Genomic DNA, 19796 nt, shown 5'->3' with positions numbered 1-19796 from the left:
CACACACACACACACACACACACACACACACTTTAGGGGCAGGAGAGGCTGAGCTCCTTGTTGACAAGCTCTGTATTTGGGGGCTCAGACTGGAAGTTAGTTACCTTGGAAGAACTGACCACTGGGGTGCTTGGTGGCCACAGGGGAGAGGGCAAGCCACAGTACAGTGTCTGCCCCCTGTGCCGCAGAGCGCAGTCGGTCTCTCATCCGAACGTGGAAGCTTGGCATGGACAGTTGCACAGCTGGCGGAGGAAGGAACAGTAGACAGGCAGGCTGAGCACGACCGTGTTCGGAAGCAAAGGGAATTGGGATGCTCGGCATTTCTAATGACACACCCACACACACCCAATGATCACACGGCATCAATTCTAATACACAAACATGCACGCGCATGCACACACACAATGATCACACTCGGCATCATTTCTAATGACATGCACACACACAATCACAAAATGGAATAGGATCATAAGCACTTCAAGTCAAAATAACATTTTTCCAAGCTGTGAAGGGCGGATTTCAAAGAAGTGTGTCATAAAGATCCTCAGGTGCCCCTGACAACTGGGTGGGAATGGCTGCTCTGGCACCCGGTCGTCAGGCTTCAGGTCAACCCGTGCTGAGGGCACACTGCCTCAGCGTTCTGAGGAGGCCGCTCCTTCAACTTAACCCAAACAACAGTGCTTTACTTGGGGTGGGGGGGGGGTGCACTCCAGAGCCAGGAGAGTTAAATTTAAGACTGCCCGCAGGCTTTAGAGATTAAGAGAGAACCCTGGCTGTTGGTTTTTTGGACTGTTTTCAAATGTTCTTTGTAGAGAACAGTGTAATAAGGGAAAAGTTTTTGTGTGTGTGTGTGTTTTTTTAACCTCCTCTGCCAAGCTGTCTGCTTTGTCCACCAGGGCAACCAGGGTGTTGTCTTGGGCAGCCTCCCTACCCAGCCAGCCAGCCCTGCCTCACCCCTCGGCCAGCCCTTTGGCATGTGTGACCGCTGCTCCCCAGCCAAGGCCTGCCCGGATGCAGGTGGGGCTGGCTTTGTGATTGCGCTGCGGGTGAAACACCCGTTTTCCCGCAGACCTCAGGGAAAACGCCGTCTGACATGAGCACGTGAGGAAACACAGCCGTTCTCTCCCAAACCGCATTACAGAAGTTCAGAGATAGGAGCCAGCTGATTCAGGCATGCTCTCTCTTTTTAAAATGGAAAAACTAACATTTCTATTTATTTTCACAGAATACTTGCTTGTTGTGGGGAAATTGATAAACACTGGTGAGTGAAAAGAAGCATGTAAAACCCTCAGCCCTACCACTCATAGTCCCTGTGTGGTGCAAACCTTGGATGGACTCAATTGCCAACCGAAAGGTTGGAGCTGTGGGTGCCTTGGGAGAAAGAGGCTGACTCTCTACTTCTGAAAATCAGCGACTGAGAGCCCAGGAGGCAGTTTGCGCTGACAACAGTGGGTTGCATTAGTCAGAAGTGAGTCAATGGTACCTGTGTTTTGACTGTACCGCGAGGCTCTGAGATTGACAATGCTTTGTAGAACCCGTAGGCCACGTGTAGTGAAACTACCTTAACCCAGATGTCCAATCCAAGGGACCTGCTTGCTCAACACAGACACTGAATATGCACAATGACCTTAGCTGGAGCTGTCAGGCGATGTGTACGGAACTCACGAGGCAAAGCGCATAGCCGGGTGAAACTAAGCCTGATACTCATTAGGAAATGAGAAGAATTGAGAGGCCCCATACTCCAAACCGTCAGTCTGATCTCCTCCTGGTGCATCTTGCTGAGCACCTCCCTCCCTTTTTATCTGTGACAGGTATGTGCAGCAGACGGCCAGCGTCGGCCAAGGTCCAAATAGGCCTTTCTCTGTAGGAGTCTGGGTGCTGGTGTGTGTGTAGCAAAAATAAGACAAAAAGGCCTGTCCTATTTGAGAAGCGGATACTTTTCATTTAGCAATAGATCGCAGACAGTTTCAAGGCCTGAGCAGTATTCCTTGGTGCCAGGGTTTCATAATTAATCTAGCACTAACGCTCTAATGGGCAACTTTGTTTTCCATATCTTTTCATTATTTGTTTGGATGAATGCACAAGAAGAGAGTGAATCAGAAAGTAAATGCTACAAAAATCACAGAAACCTTTATTAAAAATATCCACCCCAATTGCCATTGACTCGATTCTGATTCCTGGCAACTCCCAGGTGTGTCAGAATACACGGTGCTTCCTCGGGTTTCCACCACCGACTGCTTCTCACCATGGCCTCCAGCTAGGTCTACACACCTCCGAAGACAGTGTTTCTGTCTCTAAGCCTTTCCTGAAAAATTCTGAGCAATTCAACTTACACCACACTAAAACAAGTTTTTCTATCCTCAAGAGACTCAAATTGTGTTCCTTGTCCCATGTTCTTTAAGTTTGGGGTAAGTCTAATGACGTTCTCACAGGACAGCCCTGCTGTCCTCGAAGTAATGCATTGTCATGATGGGAAAATGTTCCTTGGCACAACCTTCCAGGTCTCTTTCTCACCAATGCAATTTTCCGTTTTCTTTAAATTCTTCCTACTAGGCCCCCATGACAGTCCTGTGTCTTTTGAGAACATTTACCGACAGCCCCCCTTTGGGATCCCAGAGCAGTCACCATCACCGTCTGAGCTGGCTTCTCTGCCCTGCATTTAACCGGCCCAACAGATCCCACTGGAGGCCACTGCTTTGAGGTTTTTTTTAAGGCACTCAAATGAGAATGTATTGCTGCCATTCACTGATTACAGAGTTAAGGTTAATGCATTTTGTGTGGAAAGAACCCACGCATACATGAACTAGAACCCTATTAGCAATACAAGTTCATGGACAAATTGAACTATTCCATGAGTTTTTGAAACCCCTTTGTACATAGGGTGCCTGGGTGGTACCAGCAGTCTGTGCTCCATGGGAAAGCTAACGAGTGGTGGTTCAAATCCACACAACTCCATAGAAGAGGAATGAGATGGAGTCATAGAACATTTAAGAGGCGGGCTGAGATGAAGTCAATTCGTAAGGCCCTTCTAGCCAGAATCCTATTTGTGATGTATTTTAATTCTGGCCTCTGTGCCTGGGGCTATAATCACAGTTTGGAAGGAGTTCTCAGCTATACTAATGGACAGTATTAAGGCAGGATTTAGTCTCCACCTCATTCGAAGGCGTAAACCAAGCCACTTCCCTTTTGGTCTGCTAAAAGACAAAAACTACCTCTAAATCAAAGCCTCCGTGTACAGTGGCTTTTTCAGAGCTACTTCAGAAGCGGGAACACACAGAAATCCCAGGGCCATCTGAAGATTAGCCACCAGTGGAGCTTGTTTGAGATCTGCCTGAAGTGGCAGAGGCGAGACCCGAGGCACCAAAGGCTGCGGCACTGAGACCGTGGGACAGAGCAAAGGAGTCAGGCTGAAACCAGAGGCCGAGCCAAGGAGGACATGAGAGAGCGGAGCAGTGCTGAGGCCATGAGACTAAAGCAAAGGCCAAGGGCCCCCGTGGCTGAGAGGCTGAGGACCAGAAAGAGACTTGGCTCCTTGCTGAAGAGAGGTGTTGCTATGGGCCAATGACTGTAACCTTAATGTTTTGTGATCCTGACTTGTGACTTAGGAACTTCCCTAATAAACTCCCTTCATTGCGAATATGGTCTGTCAGTTCATGGCCAATGCAATCAACTATTGATTGAATCCAACACAGAAGTAGTGTGCCATGGGGAGGACTTGTTGGTGTCAGAACAGATCAAGAAGGAATGGAGGGTGGAGACATGTCTGACCTCGGTGTGGCAATAGGAAAGTCAGAGGAGGTCAGATAGGGCTCCCAATGCCATTTCCTCACCACCCAAAAGCTCCCATAAAGATTACAGCGGAGAAAATCTTAGGGATCAGTTCTAGGCCGGGGTTGCCATGAATCATCTCAGGGACAACAGGTTTTTATAAAGATAGTAATGCATTTTAAGGCTTCTAATAAATTCTTCCAACCTTTCCCTGAGAAATACTGAACAGCAGTGTAAGAGAACCTGCTTCCCTAAACACTGTGGCCTAGGACAAGGAGGGATGCCTTACCCTTTCAGGATCTGAATCTGTAAATGGGTCTCTTCACGTAGCACATTTCCTAGGGGCTGTGAGAACTTTATACATGTATGCACATCCAGCACTTGGAGGAGGAGCCCTGGCAGCAGAGTGGTTACGTGTTGGGCTGCTAACTGCAAGGTCAGCGGTTCAAAAGCATCAGCTACTTCACTAGAGAAAGACATGGCTTTCTACTCCCAGAAAGAGTTACAGTCTTAGAAACTCAGAGGCGGTGCGACCCTGTCCTACAGGGTCCCTGTGAGTCATCATTGACTTTTGGCAGAGAGCAGCAGCAGCACTTAGTGGTACCTGACACCTACAGTGCTCTGTGGGAGGGTAGCTATTGTTGCTGCTGTTTGTAGTTGCCTTCATTACAGACAGCACAAGCGACCTGCCCAAGGGCCCGGAGTTGCTGCCTTGGCATGCTTCCAGATCACCCCAGGTGTCTCTTCAGTGATCATTCGATACCTTTGGTGTGCTTCATTGAAATGGGAGTGGCTTCTCCACTAGGTTCATTATGACTAGTTGTAGTCAGGAGAGCCCATGTAGCCCCAGGCCCACCCTCCCCAGCACCATCTTCTCCATGGCGTAGGAGCAGGCACCCTGTAGACAAAGGTGCTGCATCGGAGAATGGGGTTCTCCCTCTAGAGAGGTTCTCCCTCATCCTCAACCTACACGGACATGGAGGAAGTCTTTGGCCATGGGAAGGCGTCCCACAACTGCTCGGGCATTTTTAGGTGAAGAAAAGCAGCACGGACACGGGAGGCGTTGGCCTACCTGGGTTGTCCACCCAGCCCGGATGCATGGACGAGAAGTGGATGTTCCTGTGCGTGCCAGCCCATCGCTCGGTCAGAACCACCTGCTGCCTCTGTGACAGGAGTGAAGAAGGAACAAATGAAGATTGGCAATGAGGCAGGGGGCTGGCCAGCAGGCTCATGGAGGCAGCTCCCAGACCATCATTGTCCTGGGCTCTGCAATGTGTGCCGCCCCCTGGGTCACACCTTCCTCCGGTTGGGGTTTCCCTCTCACGATCTGAGCAGAACTCACAGGAGTGAGAATTAGAACCAACAGACTACCGGAAGAATGAAAACCTGGAGGAGGGAAGGGAGGGAGAAAAATGAGCTGATCCCAAGGGCTCAAATAGAAAATGTTTTAGGGAGGGGGAAAATGAGCAACTGATATTAAGGGCTAAAGTAGAAGGCAAATGTTTTGAGAATGATGAGGGCAACAAATGTACATATATACTTGACACAATGGATATATGTATGGACTGTGATAAGAATTATATGAGCACCCAATAAAATAATTTAAAAAAAAAAGAAAATGTTTTTAAAGATGGCAACATATGTACAAATGTGCTTGAGACAATGGATGGATGGATGGATTGTGATAAGAGCTGTACGAGCCCCCAATATACTGATTTAAGTAAAAATAAATTAAAATAATAAATTTCTTATCACGATCCATACATACATCCACTGTGTCAAGCACATTTCTACATTTGTTGCCATCATCATTCGCAAAACATTTTCTTTCTACTTGAGCCTTTAGTATCAGTTCATTTTTCCCTCCTCCCCTTCCTCCCTCACGAACCCTTGATAATTTATAAATTATTATTTTTTCATGTCTTACACTGACCAATGTCTCCCTTCACCCACTTTTTCTGTTGTGATTGGTTCCCCCTTTCTGCCCCCACCTTTCCCTTACCCTCCCGGTATCACTACTCTCATTAATAATACTTTTTTTTTTTTTTTAAAGGATGAAAACCCATGGGCTGCACAGGATTTCCTTAGTCCATAGTGGTGCAGTAATCCTCGCAGCACGCAGACTTTTCAAGAACCACTGTCAGACTCGTCTCTGCTAGACATGAGTCCGTGAGGGCTGCTCCGGCCCACCTCCCCCCACCCCACCCCCAGCTGCTCCTCACAGTACCGCACGCACTGTCACCGGGCTGGCAAATGCATGGGAGATGGTTAAATGTTTAGATACACATAGTTTTATGCTATTGCCAGCACTAGGGCAGTCTGATCACGGTTTGTGAAGAAGTCCATTTCTGAGCACCATTGATGATGAATGACCATGAGAGTCATTCATCATCAGTACAGAGAGCTTAGCAAATCATCAGGATCTTGCCTATAAGTTATTGAGCAAAAATGGACACTCCACAGGCATGCAAGGTGAAGATGGAGAAAAGGAATTCCCAGAGAGGGCTTGACGACGCCAAACAAGGAAAGCTGAGGCGCCCGGGCAGCTTCCAAAACAGTGGCTTTCGAACCAACCAGGTGGATTTCAGAGGAAGAACGGCAAATGTGAAGTTCTAAAATCCCTATAAATACATTTTGGTAGTTACATAATTACATGTCAATCAAGTCACAGCCTGAGGATGCCTTCTTCTGGGTGTGGCCTGATGAGGATTCTGGGAACTTTCTCCTTCTCTGTCTTCATCTTCTTGTTGACCAGCCACACAGAGACTTGCGGAGTCCTGCAAGAGCCTCTCTCTCTCTGCCTCACCTTCCTGTTGAAGAGCCATGTGGAGACCCACCCCAGTGCTGAGATACTTCCACTGCCACTGGATCCACAAGACTTTGCACCCACTGGCCTGTGATCTTTCTGCGTTTTGCATTATTGCATGTGACTGTGTGAGTCCGAAGAAGGATTTGGGGACTAGTATTGAACGTATGGGCTAATACTGGACTTGATCTGGACTGGGCTGGGATGTTTTCTTAACATACAATCACTCTTTGATATAAAGCTTTCTTTTACATATACGAATGTCTCTAGATTTGTTTCTCTAGTCTAACCAGCCTAACATATGTTGAAACATGGCTCAGAGCAGTTAGGACCACACTTTCTGTTAAAAATGGACCTAGTATCTGGATTCTTTTTTAAAAAAAAGTCATTTTATTGGGGCTCTTACAGCTCGCATCACAATCCATACATCCATCTATTGTGTCAAGCACATTTGTACATATGTTGTCTGGACTATTTTTGCCCTTTTAATTCTTCAGAATCAAATGCCCAAGCCCTTCAGAATGGGCCAGGCTATTCTTGTGGCATCGGTCTCTACATGGAAGACTAGTCTGGTGGGGTGTAGACGAGGAACACCCCTGCTAGCCTCCTGTTTTGGTGGTCACTGATCACCATTGCTTTCTGTGTTATCTAAGAAATACACCAAAAAGAGGTGGCAGAATTTGTTTTGACCTCTCCCAGGGCATGCTGGGTCAGAGCAGCACTATGCTGGACTCCTAGTGAGAAGAGGACTCCTTAGCCAGGGAAAATTCTCAAATGCCCTGTGCACTAAGCCACAACCAGGCACCAGCAAGTTGACTCTAACTCATGGACCCTCCCCCCTGGGAGTGTCCGAGAACGGTGTTCCATGAAGTTTTCAATGAACGGTTCTACGAAGCGCATCGGCAGCCTTTCTTCCAAGACTCACACATCAAACCTTTCTGTTTGCAATGAGCAAGTTAACTATTTGCACCACCCAAGAACTCCACTGTTTACTGAGGTCCAAATTAAGTATATTCCAGACTCAGCCTTCCTCGGGAAAGTACCATGTGGCACATTAATGCAATGAGAAATCACCTCACTTACCTTGTTTTGTGCATAGACTATCTTTCCACTAAATACTGTGTGTTCTGACTGTAGATCACTGGTATTCAGTTTCTGAACCAACATTCCTCCTGAGGAGACTGTTATCTGTAATAAAGGTGAATGGAATTTATAAACATAAGTGAGACTCCTCCTCATGCATGAATCTTGACTGCCTTTTTACTGTCTGTATTTCATTATCATTTCCTTCCACTGTGGTTTGTTAAAGTTCTTCATCGAGTGAAGGAACAACTTGCAAGTTTACATGAGAGAAAATAAAGATTATAGCCACAATTTTCTAACTTAACTAATGAAGAAATGTTTCTTGCTTAGTTACAAGGGTTTAGGCGAAACTGGGTTTCTCTCAAGAAAGGAAGCAAAATTAACTTGATAATGAATTCATTTGGCACCTTTCACTTTTGTATATGACTTCGCGTTGGCAGTGGCAGGTGCCACTGAGTCCGACTGATAGCATCCCAGCCAGGGCCTGGGCTGTGCTCGCACTGGTGATGTTTGAGCCCATCGTGAGAGCCCCTGTGTCAGTTCACCTTGTTGAGGGTCCTCTCCTTCCCTTTGGTTGGCCTGTTTCAGTAAGCAGGATGTCCTCTTCCGGGGACCGGTGTCTGCTGACAACATATGAACAAACTACATGAGACAGTCTCACTACCCTTCCTTCAAAGGAGCATTCTGGCTGTACTTCTTCCAAAGGTAAGTTGTTTGGTTTGATGGCAGTCTTCAGTACTTTCAACAGTCTTTGCCAACACCATCAAGGCGTCGATTTTCTTTCAGTCTTCCTTATTCCTTGTCCCACTACCACATCCATATGAGGTACCTTAGCTTGGGTCAAGCATGCCTTGGTCCTTAAAGTGGAATCCCGCTCTTCAGCATTTAGAAGAGGTCTTGGGCAACAGGTTTTCCCAATGCACTACACCACTTGGTCTCTTGTTGCTGGTTCCATGAGCACTGATTATAGATTCAAGCAAAAGGAAATCCTTAACAACTTTCATCTTTTCTCCCTTTATCATGTTGTTGTCTGTTGGTCCACTTGTGAGGATTTTTGTTTTATAGACATTGAATTAGAATAAACACTGATTGGTGATTTTCCATAGTCTAAAGAGGTCTTGTGTAGCAGATTTACCTAATTTATCAAAAGCATCCCTTTTGATTTGTTGCAGCAGTCACGAAATCAAATGACAGACTTCATTGGGTAAATCTGATGTGCAAGACTTATTGGAAGTGTTGAAAAGTGAGGATGTTACTTTGAGGACTAAGGTGTGCCTGACACAAGCCATGGTACTTTTAGTTGCCTCCAATGCATGTGAAAGTTGGACGTTAAATAAGTGAGACTGAAGAAGAATCGATGCATTTGAATTATCATGCTGGCGAAGAATATTGGAAGTAACATGGGCTGATAAAAGAACAAACAAATTTGTTGTGGAAAAAGTACAGCCAGAATGCTCCATAGAGGAAAGGATGGCAAGGCTTCATTTCATGTAATTTGGACATGTTATCAGGAAAGACCAGTCCCTAGAGAAGGGCAGTGAGATAGTTTATTGTGCCAGCCTGGCCCATAAACACAAGTGGGATTAACTGAAGGGCAGAGAGATAAATGGCTTGGTGAGATTCGCCTTTCTTGTCTCTCGCTCTTTGATCATTGGACCAGTGTGCGGCTGCCTTGCTTGTCGTGTGCCTCAATTTAAAGGCTACACTACCTGTGGGACGCCTAGCCTGTGGACTGTGTCGCTCTAAGTTGAGGTCCCTTTAAGACATCCCTGGAGCTGGGGACTGGCGGTTGGTGACCTGCCTTCTGATTGGCTACCTGCCTTGTGATTGGCTGCTGTGCTGACATAGCCTAGCTCTCTCTATAAATAGAGGAAGATCTGGCAGCAGACTAGACTTCAAGAACTGCTAGTCTCTCACAACTCTCTCTCATGGGAGTGAGTTGCAGTGAGCCATTTGTAGTGCTTTATAATTTAACTGTTTATTTCTTGTATTATATATTTATCTGTATATGATTTAACAGTTCATTTCTTGTTATATATCTAATTATCTTTATAAATAAATATATTATCAGAAATTTGGTTTTATCTCTCTAGAGAACCCTGTCTAACACAGGCAGCAAAAAGAGGAAGGCCCTAGACAAGACGGACTGACAGAGAGGCTGCAACACTGGGCTCAAACATTACAAATCTTGAAGGTGGAACAGAGCCAGGAGGTGTTTTCTTCTGTTGTATAGAGGGTCGCTATAAGCCAGAACTGCTTCCACAGCGCCGAACAAGAACAACAACTTTTGTGATTGGTGCATACATTTGATTGTTACTGCAGGGGCAGTGAGTTTCTCAATGAGGCTCTTCTAGTCAGTCTCTGTAACATCCACTAAAAAGACCTTTTCCTGAATAAAAATGTGGGAGAAGACACTGCGAGGATTCACCTATCATGGCTTTCAGGTTACATTGGATTGCCATCCTGCTGGGTATAAAAGAAGCCCTCTGAGATGCAGGAGGAGGGGCTCTCACTTCCAGCAAGAGCCAGGAGCGAAGTAAGTCCTGCAGACCCCCCAAGAGTCTTGCACAGTGAGCCCCTTTGATCCAGAAAATCGCTGTGTCATCAGACAAACAGCAGAACACTCAGGAGTCAGAGCCTGAAAGTGAGGGATTTTCCAGCTCACCGAGCAAGTAAAGCTGGGTGCTTTGGAGCAGGATGCTGGCTTACTGGAATGAGGCTCCTCTGAGTCCTTGATAAGGGGAGCTGAGTTCACTGACCCATGGTGCTTGTGCTTGAACTGAGAGCTTGCAGGTTGAAGCTTACAGCAGATTGGCATGCCTTTGTAACACATCCTGATGAACATCTGTATCCTGAGCTTTCCTTATTTGCATTGTGACCAGTCAATTACCTTGATAAACCCTTCAATCATGAATATTTTGAGATCTGTGTAGCTGTTGCAACAAATATTAGAACCTAAATGAAAAATAGAGAATGGTCTTTGAGACAGAACCCAGTTGTACTCTCCTGTATCAAGATATATGTCGAAATATTCTTTTTGGTGATAAATGCAATGCCATTCTGCTTGAATTTATCATTCCTGGTGTGTTAGACCAGGTTGACTAGAGGAGTAAGCCCAGAGACATTCATATTCCGTCTGTACTCGTGTATAAGCCAAGTTTTTCAGCACGTTTTTAATGCAGTTTTTGTGGCAAAATTAGGTGCCTCGACTGATATTTAGGTTGGCTTATACTCGAGTATATATGATATGTGTAAGAAAGTGCTATATAACAAGAAGTAATGTCTCAAGAAAGTGTCCCAGCCCAGTCCAGCTCAAGTCCATAAGTCTGATACTAGTCCATAAGTCCATCTTCAGACCCATGCAACCACATGCAATGAGGCAGAGCAAAGTAAGACCACAGGCTGGTGGGTGCAGAGTCCTGTGGGTCAAAGGTCATGGAAACATGGAAGGGCCCCAGCAGCTCTCAGGGTGGCCGCCAGAGTCCTCACAAGCAGGAAAGCAGAGTGGGAGAAAGAGAAGGCGGTTCCCAAGGTCCTTCTGAGAAGGCCACACACTCAAGGAAGCACCATCAGTCTGTGACCCGATGGACAGGCTTGATTTCATCCCTGTACTTTCATACATCTTCAACTTGAAATGATTCACTAGTACACCTGGCAAAGTAAATTACATGATTATCTGATTCACAATGGCCAATGCCAGCGTATGTAAGCTAATCATGCTCTTCATTCATCCCATTCCATTTTTGAGAACTTCCCATTTTCCTAGATTCCACTTTATTAGTAATAGATGTTTGTAGCTATTTATTTTCCTATTTTGAGTTGTGTCCCAACAGCAAAGGAAGGTCCGGAAAGCTTGACTTCGTCCACGTCAGTATGGCTGACTGTCCTGCAAGAAGGCAGCTCTTCCTCGGTTATATTTTGAGTGCTTTCCAACCTCAAGGGCTCATCTTCTGGCACTCTATCAGACAATGTTCCGCTGTTATTCATAATGGTCGGAGGGGCTAATCCCTCAGAAGTGAACAGGGTGTGTGTGTGTGTGCGAGACAGAAAGAGAGAAAGAGATTTATTGAATGTCAAAAGAAGTGACAAAGCAATGAAGGAAGGTTGCAATGCATGCCTTAGTGTAGTAATTTTCCTAGTACTTCTTTTTAATCAATAATTTCCCTAAGTATTAAGCATCCCTCCTAACGTGGACAATGTTCTTTTTCTTTCCTACTGCTGCTCCTGTTGTTGTTGTTATTGTTAGGTGCCTTCCAGTCAGTTCCAACCCAAAGCACCCCTATTAGCAACAGAAGGAAACACTGCCCTGTTCCGCGCCATCCTTGCAATTGTTCCTATGCTTGAGCCCATTGTTATAGCTACTCTGTTAATCCAGTTCTTGAAATCCTTTCTCTCTTTCCCTGGCCCTCTACTCACCAAGCATGATGCCTTTCCCCAGGGACTGGAGTATGTCCAAAGTATGTAAGACAAAGTCTTACCATCGTTTCCTCTAAGTCTAGCCATCCTTGCCCATACTTCTTCGAAGAAAGACTTGTTTGTCCTTTTAGCACAACTGAAATACATCAATTCTTCTTCAGTTTTCCTATTCAGTATCCAACTTCCACATGCATATGAGGTAAATGAAAATATCATGGGTTGAATCAGGTGCACCTTAGTCCTCAAAGTAACTTCCTTACTTTTCAATATCTTAAGAGGTCTTGTACAGCAGATTTACCTGTTACATGTCTTTTGATCTCTTGACCTCTACTTCCATGAACATTGAGTATGGATCCAAGTAAGATGAAATCCTTGACAATTTCAGCCTTTTCTCCATTTATCATGAGGTGTTAGTCTGGGTAGAGAGACAAATTCATAGACACTCATATGTGTATAAGAAAGAGCTTTATATGAAAAGTAATTGCATATTAAGAAAATATCCCAACCCAGTCCAAATCAAATCCATAAGTCCGGTATCAACCCATATTTCCGATACCAATCTACAAATTCCTCTTCAGACTCATGCAACACATGCTTGAAGCTGAATGCAGGAGGATCACAGGCCAGTGGTTGGAAAATCTTGTGGTTCAGTGGTGGTGAAAGCATCTCATTGCTGGCGTGGCTCTCCATGCGGCTCCTCCAGCTCCAGGGCTCTGGCTGCATCAGTGGCTGCACCAGCGGAGCTCCATCAGGCTTGTCATCAGGAATGTCTCGCCAGGAAGAGTGTAGTAGGGAGTGTATCTGTTCTGCCTCCAGGGAGCTATTTATCTCCATCGCGCCTCCAAATGAGGTCATCAAGCTGCGACCTGATGGACAGGCTAGACTCCATCCCTTCACAAGTTGACAAGAGATTATATAACTGCCATACATGAAGTTACTTATTGGTCCAGTTGTGAGGATTTTGGTCTGTTTTACATCGAGTTGTAGCTCTTCTGAAGGCTGCAATCTTTGATCTTCATCAACAAAGCTTCACGTCCCACTTTTAGCAAGCAAGGTTATGTCATCTGTATACTGAAGGTTGTAAATAAGCCTTCCTCCAATCCTCATGCCACATTCTTCAAATAATCCATTTTCTCTGATTATTTGTTCAGCATACAGATTGATTAATTATGGTGAGAGGATACAACCGTGACACACGTTTCCTGATTTTAAGTCTTGCAGTATTTCCTTGCTCTGTTTGCATATGGCCTTCTGATCCATGTACAGGTTGTACATGAGCACAATGAAATATTCTGGAGTTCCTATTCTTTTCAAGGTTATACATAGTTATGACCACACAGTCACATGCCTTTGCATAGCCAATAAAACACAAGAAGACACCTTTCTGGTGTTCTCTGCTTTCAGCCAAGGTCCACCGAGCATCAGAAATAATATCCCTTGTTCCACATCCTCTTCTAAATCCTGCTTCAACCTCTGATAGTTCCTGTCAATGTACTGTGCCATTGTTGGGTGATCTTCAGCATTATTTCACTTGTATGATGTATCAATATTTTTCTATAGTTTTAGCATTCTGTTGGGTCACTTTTCTTTGGAATGGGCACAAATATGGTTAGTTCTCTTACAGTCAGTTGGTCATGTAGCTGTCTTCCAAGTTTCTTAGTATAGATAAGTGAGTGCTAAAAGTACTTCATCAGCATATTGAAACACTTCAATCAGTATTCCAGCATTGCTGTAGCCTTGATTTTTGCTTGAACAACTTCCTTCAGCACCATTCATTCATGCTCATCTGCCTCCTAAAATGGCGGGATGCTCACTACTTCTTTTTGCTACAACGACTTTTGGTATTTTTTCCATCTTTTGATACTTCTTGCATCATTCAAAATTTTCCCCATAGGCTCTTTCAACAATGCAACTTGAGGCTTGATATTTTTCTTGAGTTCTTTCCGTTTAAGATACACTGGACATATTCTTCCGTTTTGGTTTTCTAACTCTAAGTCTTTGCACCTAAACCAAACTCACTGCCATTGAGCCAATGCTGACTCATAGCGACCCGCTGTGGGTTTCCAAGACTGTAATTGTTTATGGAGGTAAAAAGTCCACTCTTTCTCCTGCGGTACCACTGGTGGGTTCAAACTGCCTACTATGAGGATCACAGCCCAACGCATAACCACTCCACCACCAGGGCTCCGGGTCTTTCCCCAGTTTATTATAATATTTGACTTTGTCTTCTGGAGCTGCCCATTGAAATTTTCTACTCAGCTCTTTGATTTCATCATTTGTTCCATTTTTCTTAAGCTACGCTATGATTTAGAGCCAGTTTCAGAGTTTTTTCTCACATCTACTTTGATCTTTTCTTTCTTTCCTCTCTTTTTAACGACCCTTTGCTTTCTTCGTGAATGATGTTGTTGATGCCCTCACATAGCTCATCTGGTCTTTTGTCATTAGTGCTCAATGCATCAAATCTGTTCTTCGGTTTTCTCGAAATTCAGGTGGGATAGACTCAAGGTCGTATTTTGGCTCTCATGGACTTGTTTTCATTTTCTTCAGCTTTATCCTGAACTTACATATGAGCAATTGATGGTTTGGTTCCACAGTCAGCCTATGGCCTGGTTTTAAATGCTGATGATGAGCTTCTCCGTGATCTCTTCTGACAGGTGTAGTCAACTTGACTTCTTTGTATCCTATCTGGAGAAGTCCATGGATAGAGTCACCTTTTGTGTTGTTGAAAAAAGGTGTTTGTTATGAGCAAGTCATTGGCCTTGGAAGATTCTATCATGCAACCTCCAGCTTCCTTTCTATCTATCACCAAGGCCATAGTTTCCAACTACTGTTCCTTCCTCTTTGCTTCCAATTTTTGCATTCCAATCATTAATAACCATCAATGTATCTTGATTGAATGTTTGATCAATTTCCAATTGAAGATTTGGGTGGACTTCTTCAATTTCTTCATCATTAGTTTTTGTGGTTGGTACATACATTTGAATAATAGTTGTATTGATTGGATTTCCTTGAAGGTGGATAGATATAATTCTATCACAGACATTATTGTACTTCAAATTGATTTTGAAATATCTGGTTTGACAACGATGCAATGGCATTCCTCTTGATGTTGTCATTTCCAGCATATGATTTTCTGATTCAAAATGGCCAATAACAACCCACTTAAGCTCACTGATGCCTACGGTCTGGATCATTATGCATTCAGTTTCATTTTTGATGATTTCCAATCTCTCTAGATTCATATGTCACACATTCTATGTTCTGATCATTAGCAGATTTTTTGCAGCTGTTTCTTCTTACCTTGACCCCTGCCCCATTGGCACATGAGATCCTGAAGGCTCCACTCCCACCAGCTTCACTCCATTCATGTCACCGTGGTGGACTCCAAGAAAGCAGCTCCCGAGTCACATTCTGAGTACCCTTAAGCCCCAGGCCCATCCTCCGGCACTATCTCCAACAAGCTCTGTGTCCATTCAGTAGGCCTTCACTATCTGACCATGTTTTGAAGCTATCCATAAGGTTTCAGCTGCTACTTCTTCTGAAGTGGGCAGCCAATTCTTTGTCATTACCTGTTGTAGCTTGGAAAGTCCACTGAAACGTAATCACTTTGAGTGTAGACCCTGCTGTCATTCGAAATGCTAGTGACACAGCTTCCAGCATCTCAACAACACACAAACCACTACAGCATGACGAACTGACAGACATTCAAGCCATACTCATGCTCAAAACCTTCCTGCTTTTCAGATATTTTAATGTTTTCCATTTTTCTATATAGCCTTTCATAATTCCACCTATCTTCTCTTGGCTTCTTTTTATTCTTTTCTAAACCTAAATCAATGGCAAAGCTATAATATCCTAGTAGTTAAACAGCACAAAGGACCCATTTTAGCTTTCTGCTAATAGAGTAAAAATAATGTTCACACTTTGTCACATTTAATAACAGCAGCTATGAAATATATTCCTTTAAATAATTATTATACACGACAGAATTGGTTTTGCTTAACCACACAAAACTCAAAAGGTTATTGCAAAATAAATTTGAAGTACAATGCTGTCTATGATAGGATTATATCTATCCACCTTGAAGGAATTCCAAGCAATTCAACTATTATTCAAATGGTTGCACCAACCACAAAAGCAAATGATGAAGAGGGAGATGATGTGAAATGTAAACCAATATGGAGCATTGCAGCAGAAAGGCTGGATTACTCCTGAAATTTCAGAAACAGTTCTACTTCATCATTGTGTCAAAATTGACTAAACGGCAACTGGTTTTTGCTTTTATTTTTCATGCAGGCAGCAGTCCCCGCGATAGCAATGAGAGGAGGCAGGAGTAAGGGATGCTGGGGTGCTTTCTGAGAGCAAGAAATGTCGATGTAAAACCGACTCCCGGATCTGCAGACTTCCAGGAGTCCTCTCCTGCTAGAATGAGCATTTGAGAATCCCAGGCTGTGCCTTACGAGCAGGAAGAAGCAGGGGCTTACCAACCGCTCCATTCTCATCTGCCCTGCTCCACTGCCACCCTGGCTAGCCCTGTCCGGGCTGGCTTTCTTTCAGGCTCTTTCATGGGAGACAAATGCCCTGTGAACCTCATCAGTCTTCCCTGTGGATGTAGGCTGAATGGTCCCATGAGGCATTAGGGGTAACAAACATAGGACTGCTGGATCCTTGGCTTCTGCCATCGCTGACAAAGGTTCCCAAAGCATCAACTCACCACTCTGGGGTCATGTTCATTCTCAAGTGCAGGGATCAGGGCTGTAGTGAGAATATACACACCTGCAGAGACCAAAAAAAACCAAACAACATCCTGAGCCAGGAATCCGACCCCCTGTGCTACAGAACTGGATGTCTGCAGGGCGGGGAAGCCAGACCTGTTCATTTGCATATACCCTCCCCAAGAGTCCCTAGAGGTTCAAATGGTCATCCTGCTCGGTTACTAACAGAAAGGTTGGACGGTCTGCTCCAAAAAACGTAGGCCCTCCCTAAGTTGGAGTCTGCTTTATGGCAACTGGTTTTATACATTTGCTGTTTTGTTTCTCCTTCAGCCTTCGCAGGTGCTTGGTTGCCCAGGAAAGAAAAACCAAGAAGCCTATGAGATTCTGTGAAGCTTCAAGTACTGAGGAAAAGAAGTCTACACTCCAGAGCCGAGAAAACAAATGACAGAATAGTGTGAGTCCAATCTGGGTGGAAATCTACATATGTTAATGATGTCTAGTCTGTATGTAAAATGATACCAATGTGAAATTTAACAATACTGTTATCTCTCAAGGCTAGGATTAATGAAGACTTATTTTCTATGCTATACATTCTGTATAATTTGACTTGAATTTTTTATGAGTGTATAATTATTATTTCTACAAGGATTACATATGGATTTGAACCACCAACCTTGTGGTGAGCAGCCCAATGCCAAACCCATAGCACTAACAGGACTCCATATATAAGTGTGACTGTGTGTGTGCTATTGTTGTTGTTGTTAGATATCGTTGAGTTGGTTCTGATTCATAGCTATCCTGTGCACAGCAGAACAAAATACTGCCCAGTCCTGCACCATTCTCATCATTACTGTCCGAGCCCATTGTTGCAGCCACTGTGTATGCAGATCTACAGTCACACACACACACACACACACACACACACGTGTAAAGTTGTGCAAACAATTGGCTCTCAGCTACTAACCCCAAGGTAGGTGATTCAAACCCACCCAATGGTGCTGACAAAGGAAGGAGTAGGGATTGCTCCCATCAAGATGTTAGCCAAGCAAACCTGGAAGGCTGGACTCGGTGCCACATAGGGCCTCCCTGAGTTGGAATCGGCACTATGGCAATGGTTATGCACATGAAACATTTAACGAACCACGAAACACATTACTGGACACGGAACAATAGCCACAATATATGAAATGAGATGGTAACACCCACCGCCCCCCCAAAGGGAGTATGACCGTAATTCCATCTTCAGAGGAAATGTGTCAAAACAAAGAAAAATGTCTAGAAGGATATATTTTGGTCCACTAAAAGGCTAAAAATGCTATCAGTGAATAATGGAATTATAGATGATTTCAATTTTGTTCTTATGCCTATCTGTATTTCTTTAGACAATTAACATGGGTGTAAGTGAACAATATTGCTATAAAATCATTTACAAAATAAAGAATATCAAAATATAAGGTGAGTCTTTCTCCATCTAGGTCTATGCGCTTCTTAGTGTGTTGTTTCCATGTCTCTAAACCTTTCCTGAAAATCTCGGTGCTCTTCAATGTACATCACGTGGAAACAGCAGTTTGGGTGTCATCAAAGGATTCTGATCTGGGTCCTTTCACAGGGTTGTTGTTTTTTTTTAATTTGGGGAAGAAGAAGAAGTTTGCTGTGAGGGTAGAGTAAGGTTTCCTAATAAAAGTCTGTGGGACAGCCCTTACTACCCCGAAGGATAAGCAGGTGCATTGTCCTGATGGAAAAAATTCCTCAGTGTAATTTTCCTGCCCTTTTCCTCATCACCTATGCCATTTTCCATTTTCTTAAAACTTCTCCCTAATAATCTCCCATGATTATCCTGTGTTCAAAGTAACATCAAAATTACCCTTTGGGAGTCCACAAAACACTTACCTTAGCTTTCTGAGCTGACATCTGCTTTGATTCTAACTGCCCCCGTAGATCCCTTCTAAAGGCACAGTTTTGATTGGACCTATTTTTGAAAGCACCCTAAGCTGACAAGTGTATTACTGAGAGGACTTGTTTGAAGCTATCTGCTAAATGGAGAGACATGACTAAGCATGTTCCATTTGGAAACAATGTGTGCCTGGACACACTGCAACACTAGTAGCTATACTTACCTTCCTGGGTTATCTTGTTTTCTGAAAAGTTTTATAATTATTTTTCAGTATTGGTCCATGTTTCAATGCTATACATAAGGTTTTCAAATGGCTCATTCCTCCAAAGTGGACAGCCTATTCCTTCTGAATAGTCTGCTGTGAATCTGGAAGCTCTGCTGAGACTTGCTCATCGGGGTGACCCTGCGAGCATCTGAAATACCAGTGACAGACCGCCCAGCATCAACAGCAACCCACAAGCCACCACAGTACAACAAACTAACAGAAAAGTAGTGAATCTGCTGCGCGAGACCTTTCCTTTGCACTCAGTTGTGCCGACACAAGCGGTGGCGTTTTCAATGGCCTCAGGAAGATGCGTGTGGGAGTTGGACATTGAATAGGGAACACCAAATAAGACTTGGTGCATGTGAATGATGGTGCTGGTGGAGAACACTGCAAGTACCACGAACTGCCAAGAGAACAAACAGCTCTCCTGGAAGCTGCCACTAGGTGAGCGGAGCCAAATCACTGGGCTGGAGCCGCAGAGCTTGATGGCAGGGTACACACCCTTCATATAGTGCCATCGGCACCACAGGACACTAGCAAGGAGGACTGCCAGAGACCTGGGAGAAGAAAGGGGATGGAAATGGCAGGCAGATGGCAAGAAAGCTCCAAAGGGTCTAAAAATCTCTAAGGGCTAGGCTGGCAGCAGTGTAAATTGGCTTCCCAGAATTCTGTCTTAGCAAGAAGGCAGTGGGACGAATGTGTGCATAAGTAAGTGTGGTGAAGAAGGCTGATGGTGCCCGGCTATCGAGACCTATAGCATCTGGGGACTTAAAGGCTTGAAAGTAAACAAGCGGCCATCTAGCCCAGAAGCAACAAAGCCCTCATGGAAGAAGCACACCAACATGTGTG

The 19796-nt window shown here is 44.4% G+C and overlaps 1 protein-coding gene and 1 pseudogene across 1 annotated transcript in view; one reads left to right on the top strand and one right to left on the bottom strand.

Moving 5' to 3' along the window:
* The window catches only part of DHRS12 (dehydrogenase/reductase 12), a 70878-nt gene that overhangs the window by 1358 nt on the left and 49724 nt on the right, over window positions 1-19796 (bottom strand). The window contains 4 exon segments of the mRNA XM_045283784.1: window positions 105-242; window positions 4841-4931; window positions 7658-7762; window positions 16788-16849. Coding sequence (XP_045139719.1) covers window positions 105-242; window positions 4841-4931; window positions 7658-7762; window positions 16788-16849 — 396 coding nt within the window.
* LOC105978774 overlaps window positions 18180-19796 on the top strand; it is a 7515-nt pseudogene continuing 5898 nt past the window's right edge.

This window comes from Echinops telfairi, unplaced genomic scaffold (genome assembly GCF_000313985.2).
Source record: "Echinops telfairi isolate 266 unplaced genomic scaffold, ASM31398v2 ScPeMD7_7467;HRSCAF=8505_0, whole genome shotgun sequence".
NCBI lineage: Eukaryota > Metazoa > Chordata > Mammalia > Afrosoricida > Tenrecidae > Echinops > Echinops telfairi.
The sequence above is the reverse complement of the archived record's forward strand: the minus strand, read 5'-3'. Positions and strand labels throughout refer to the sequence as shown.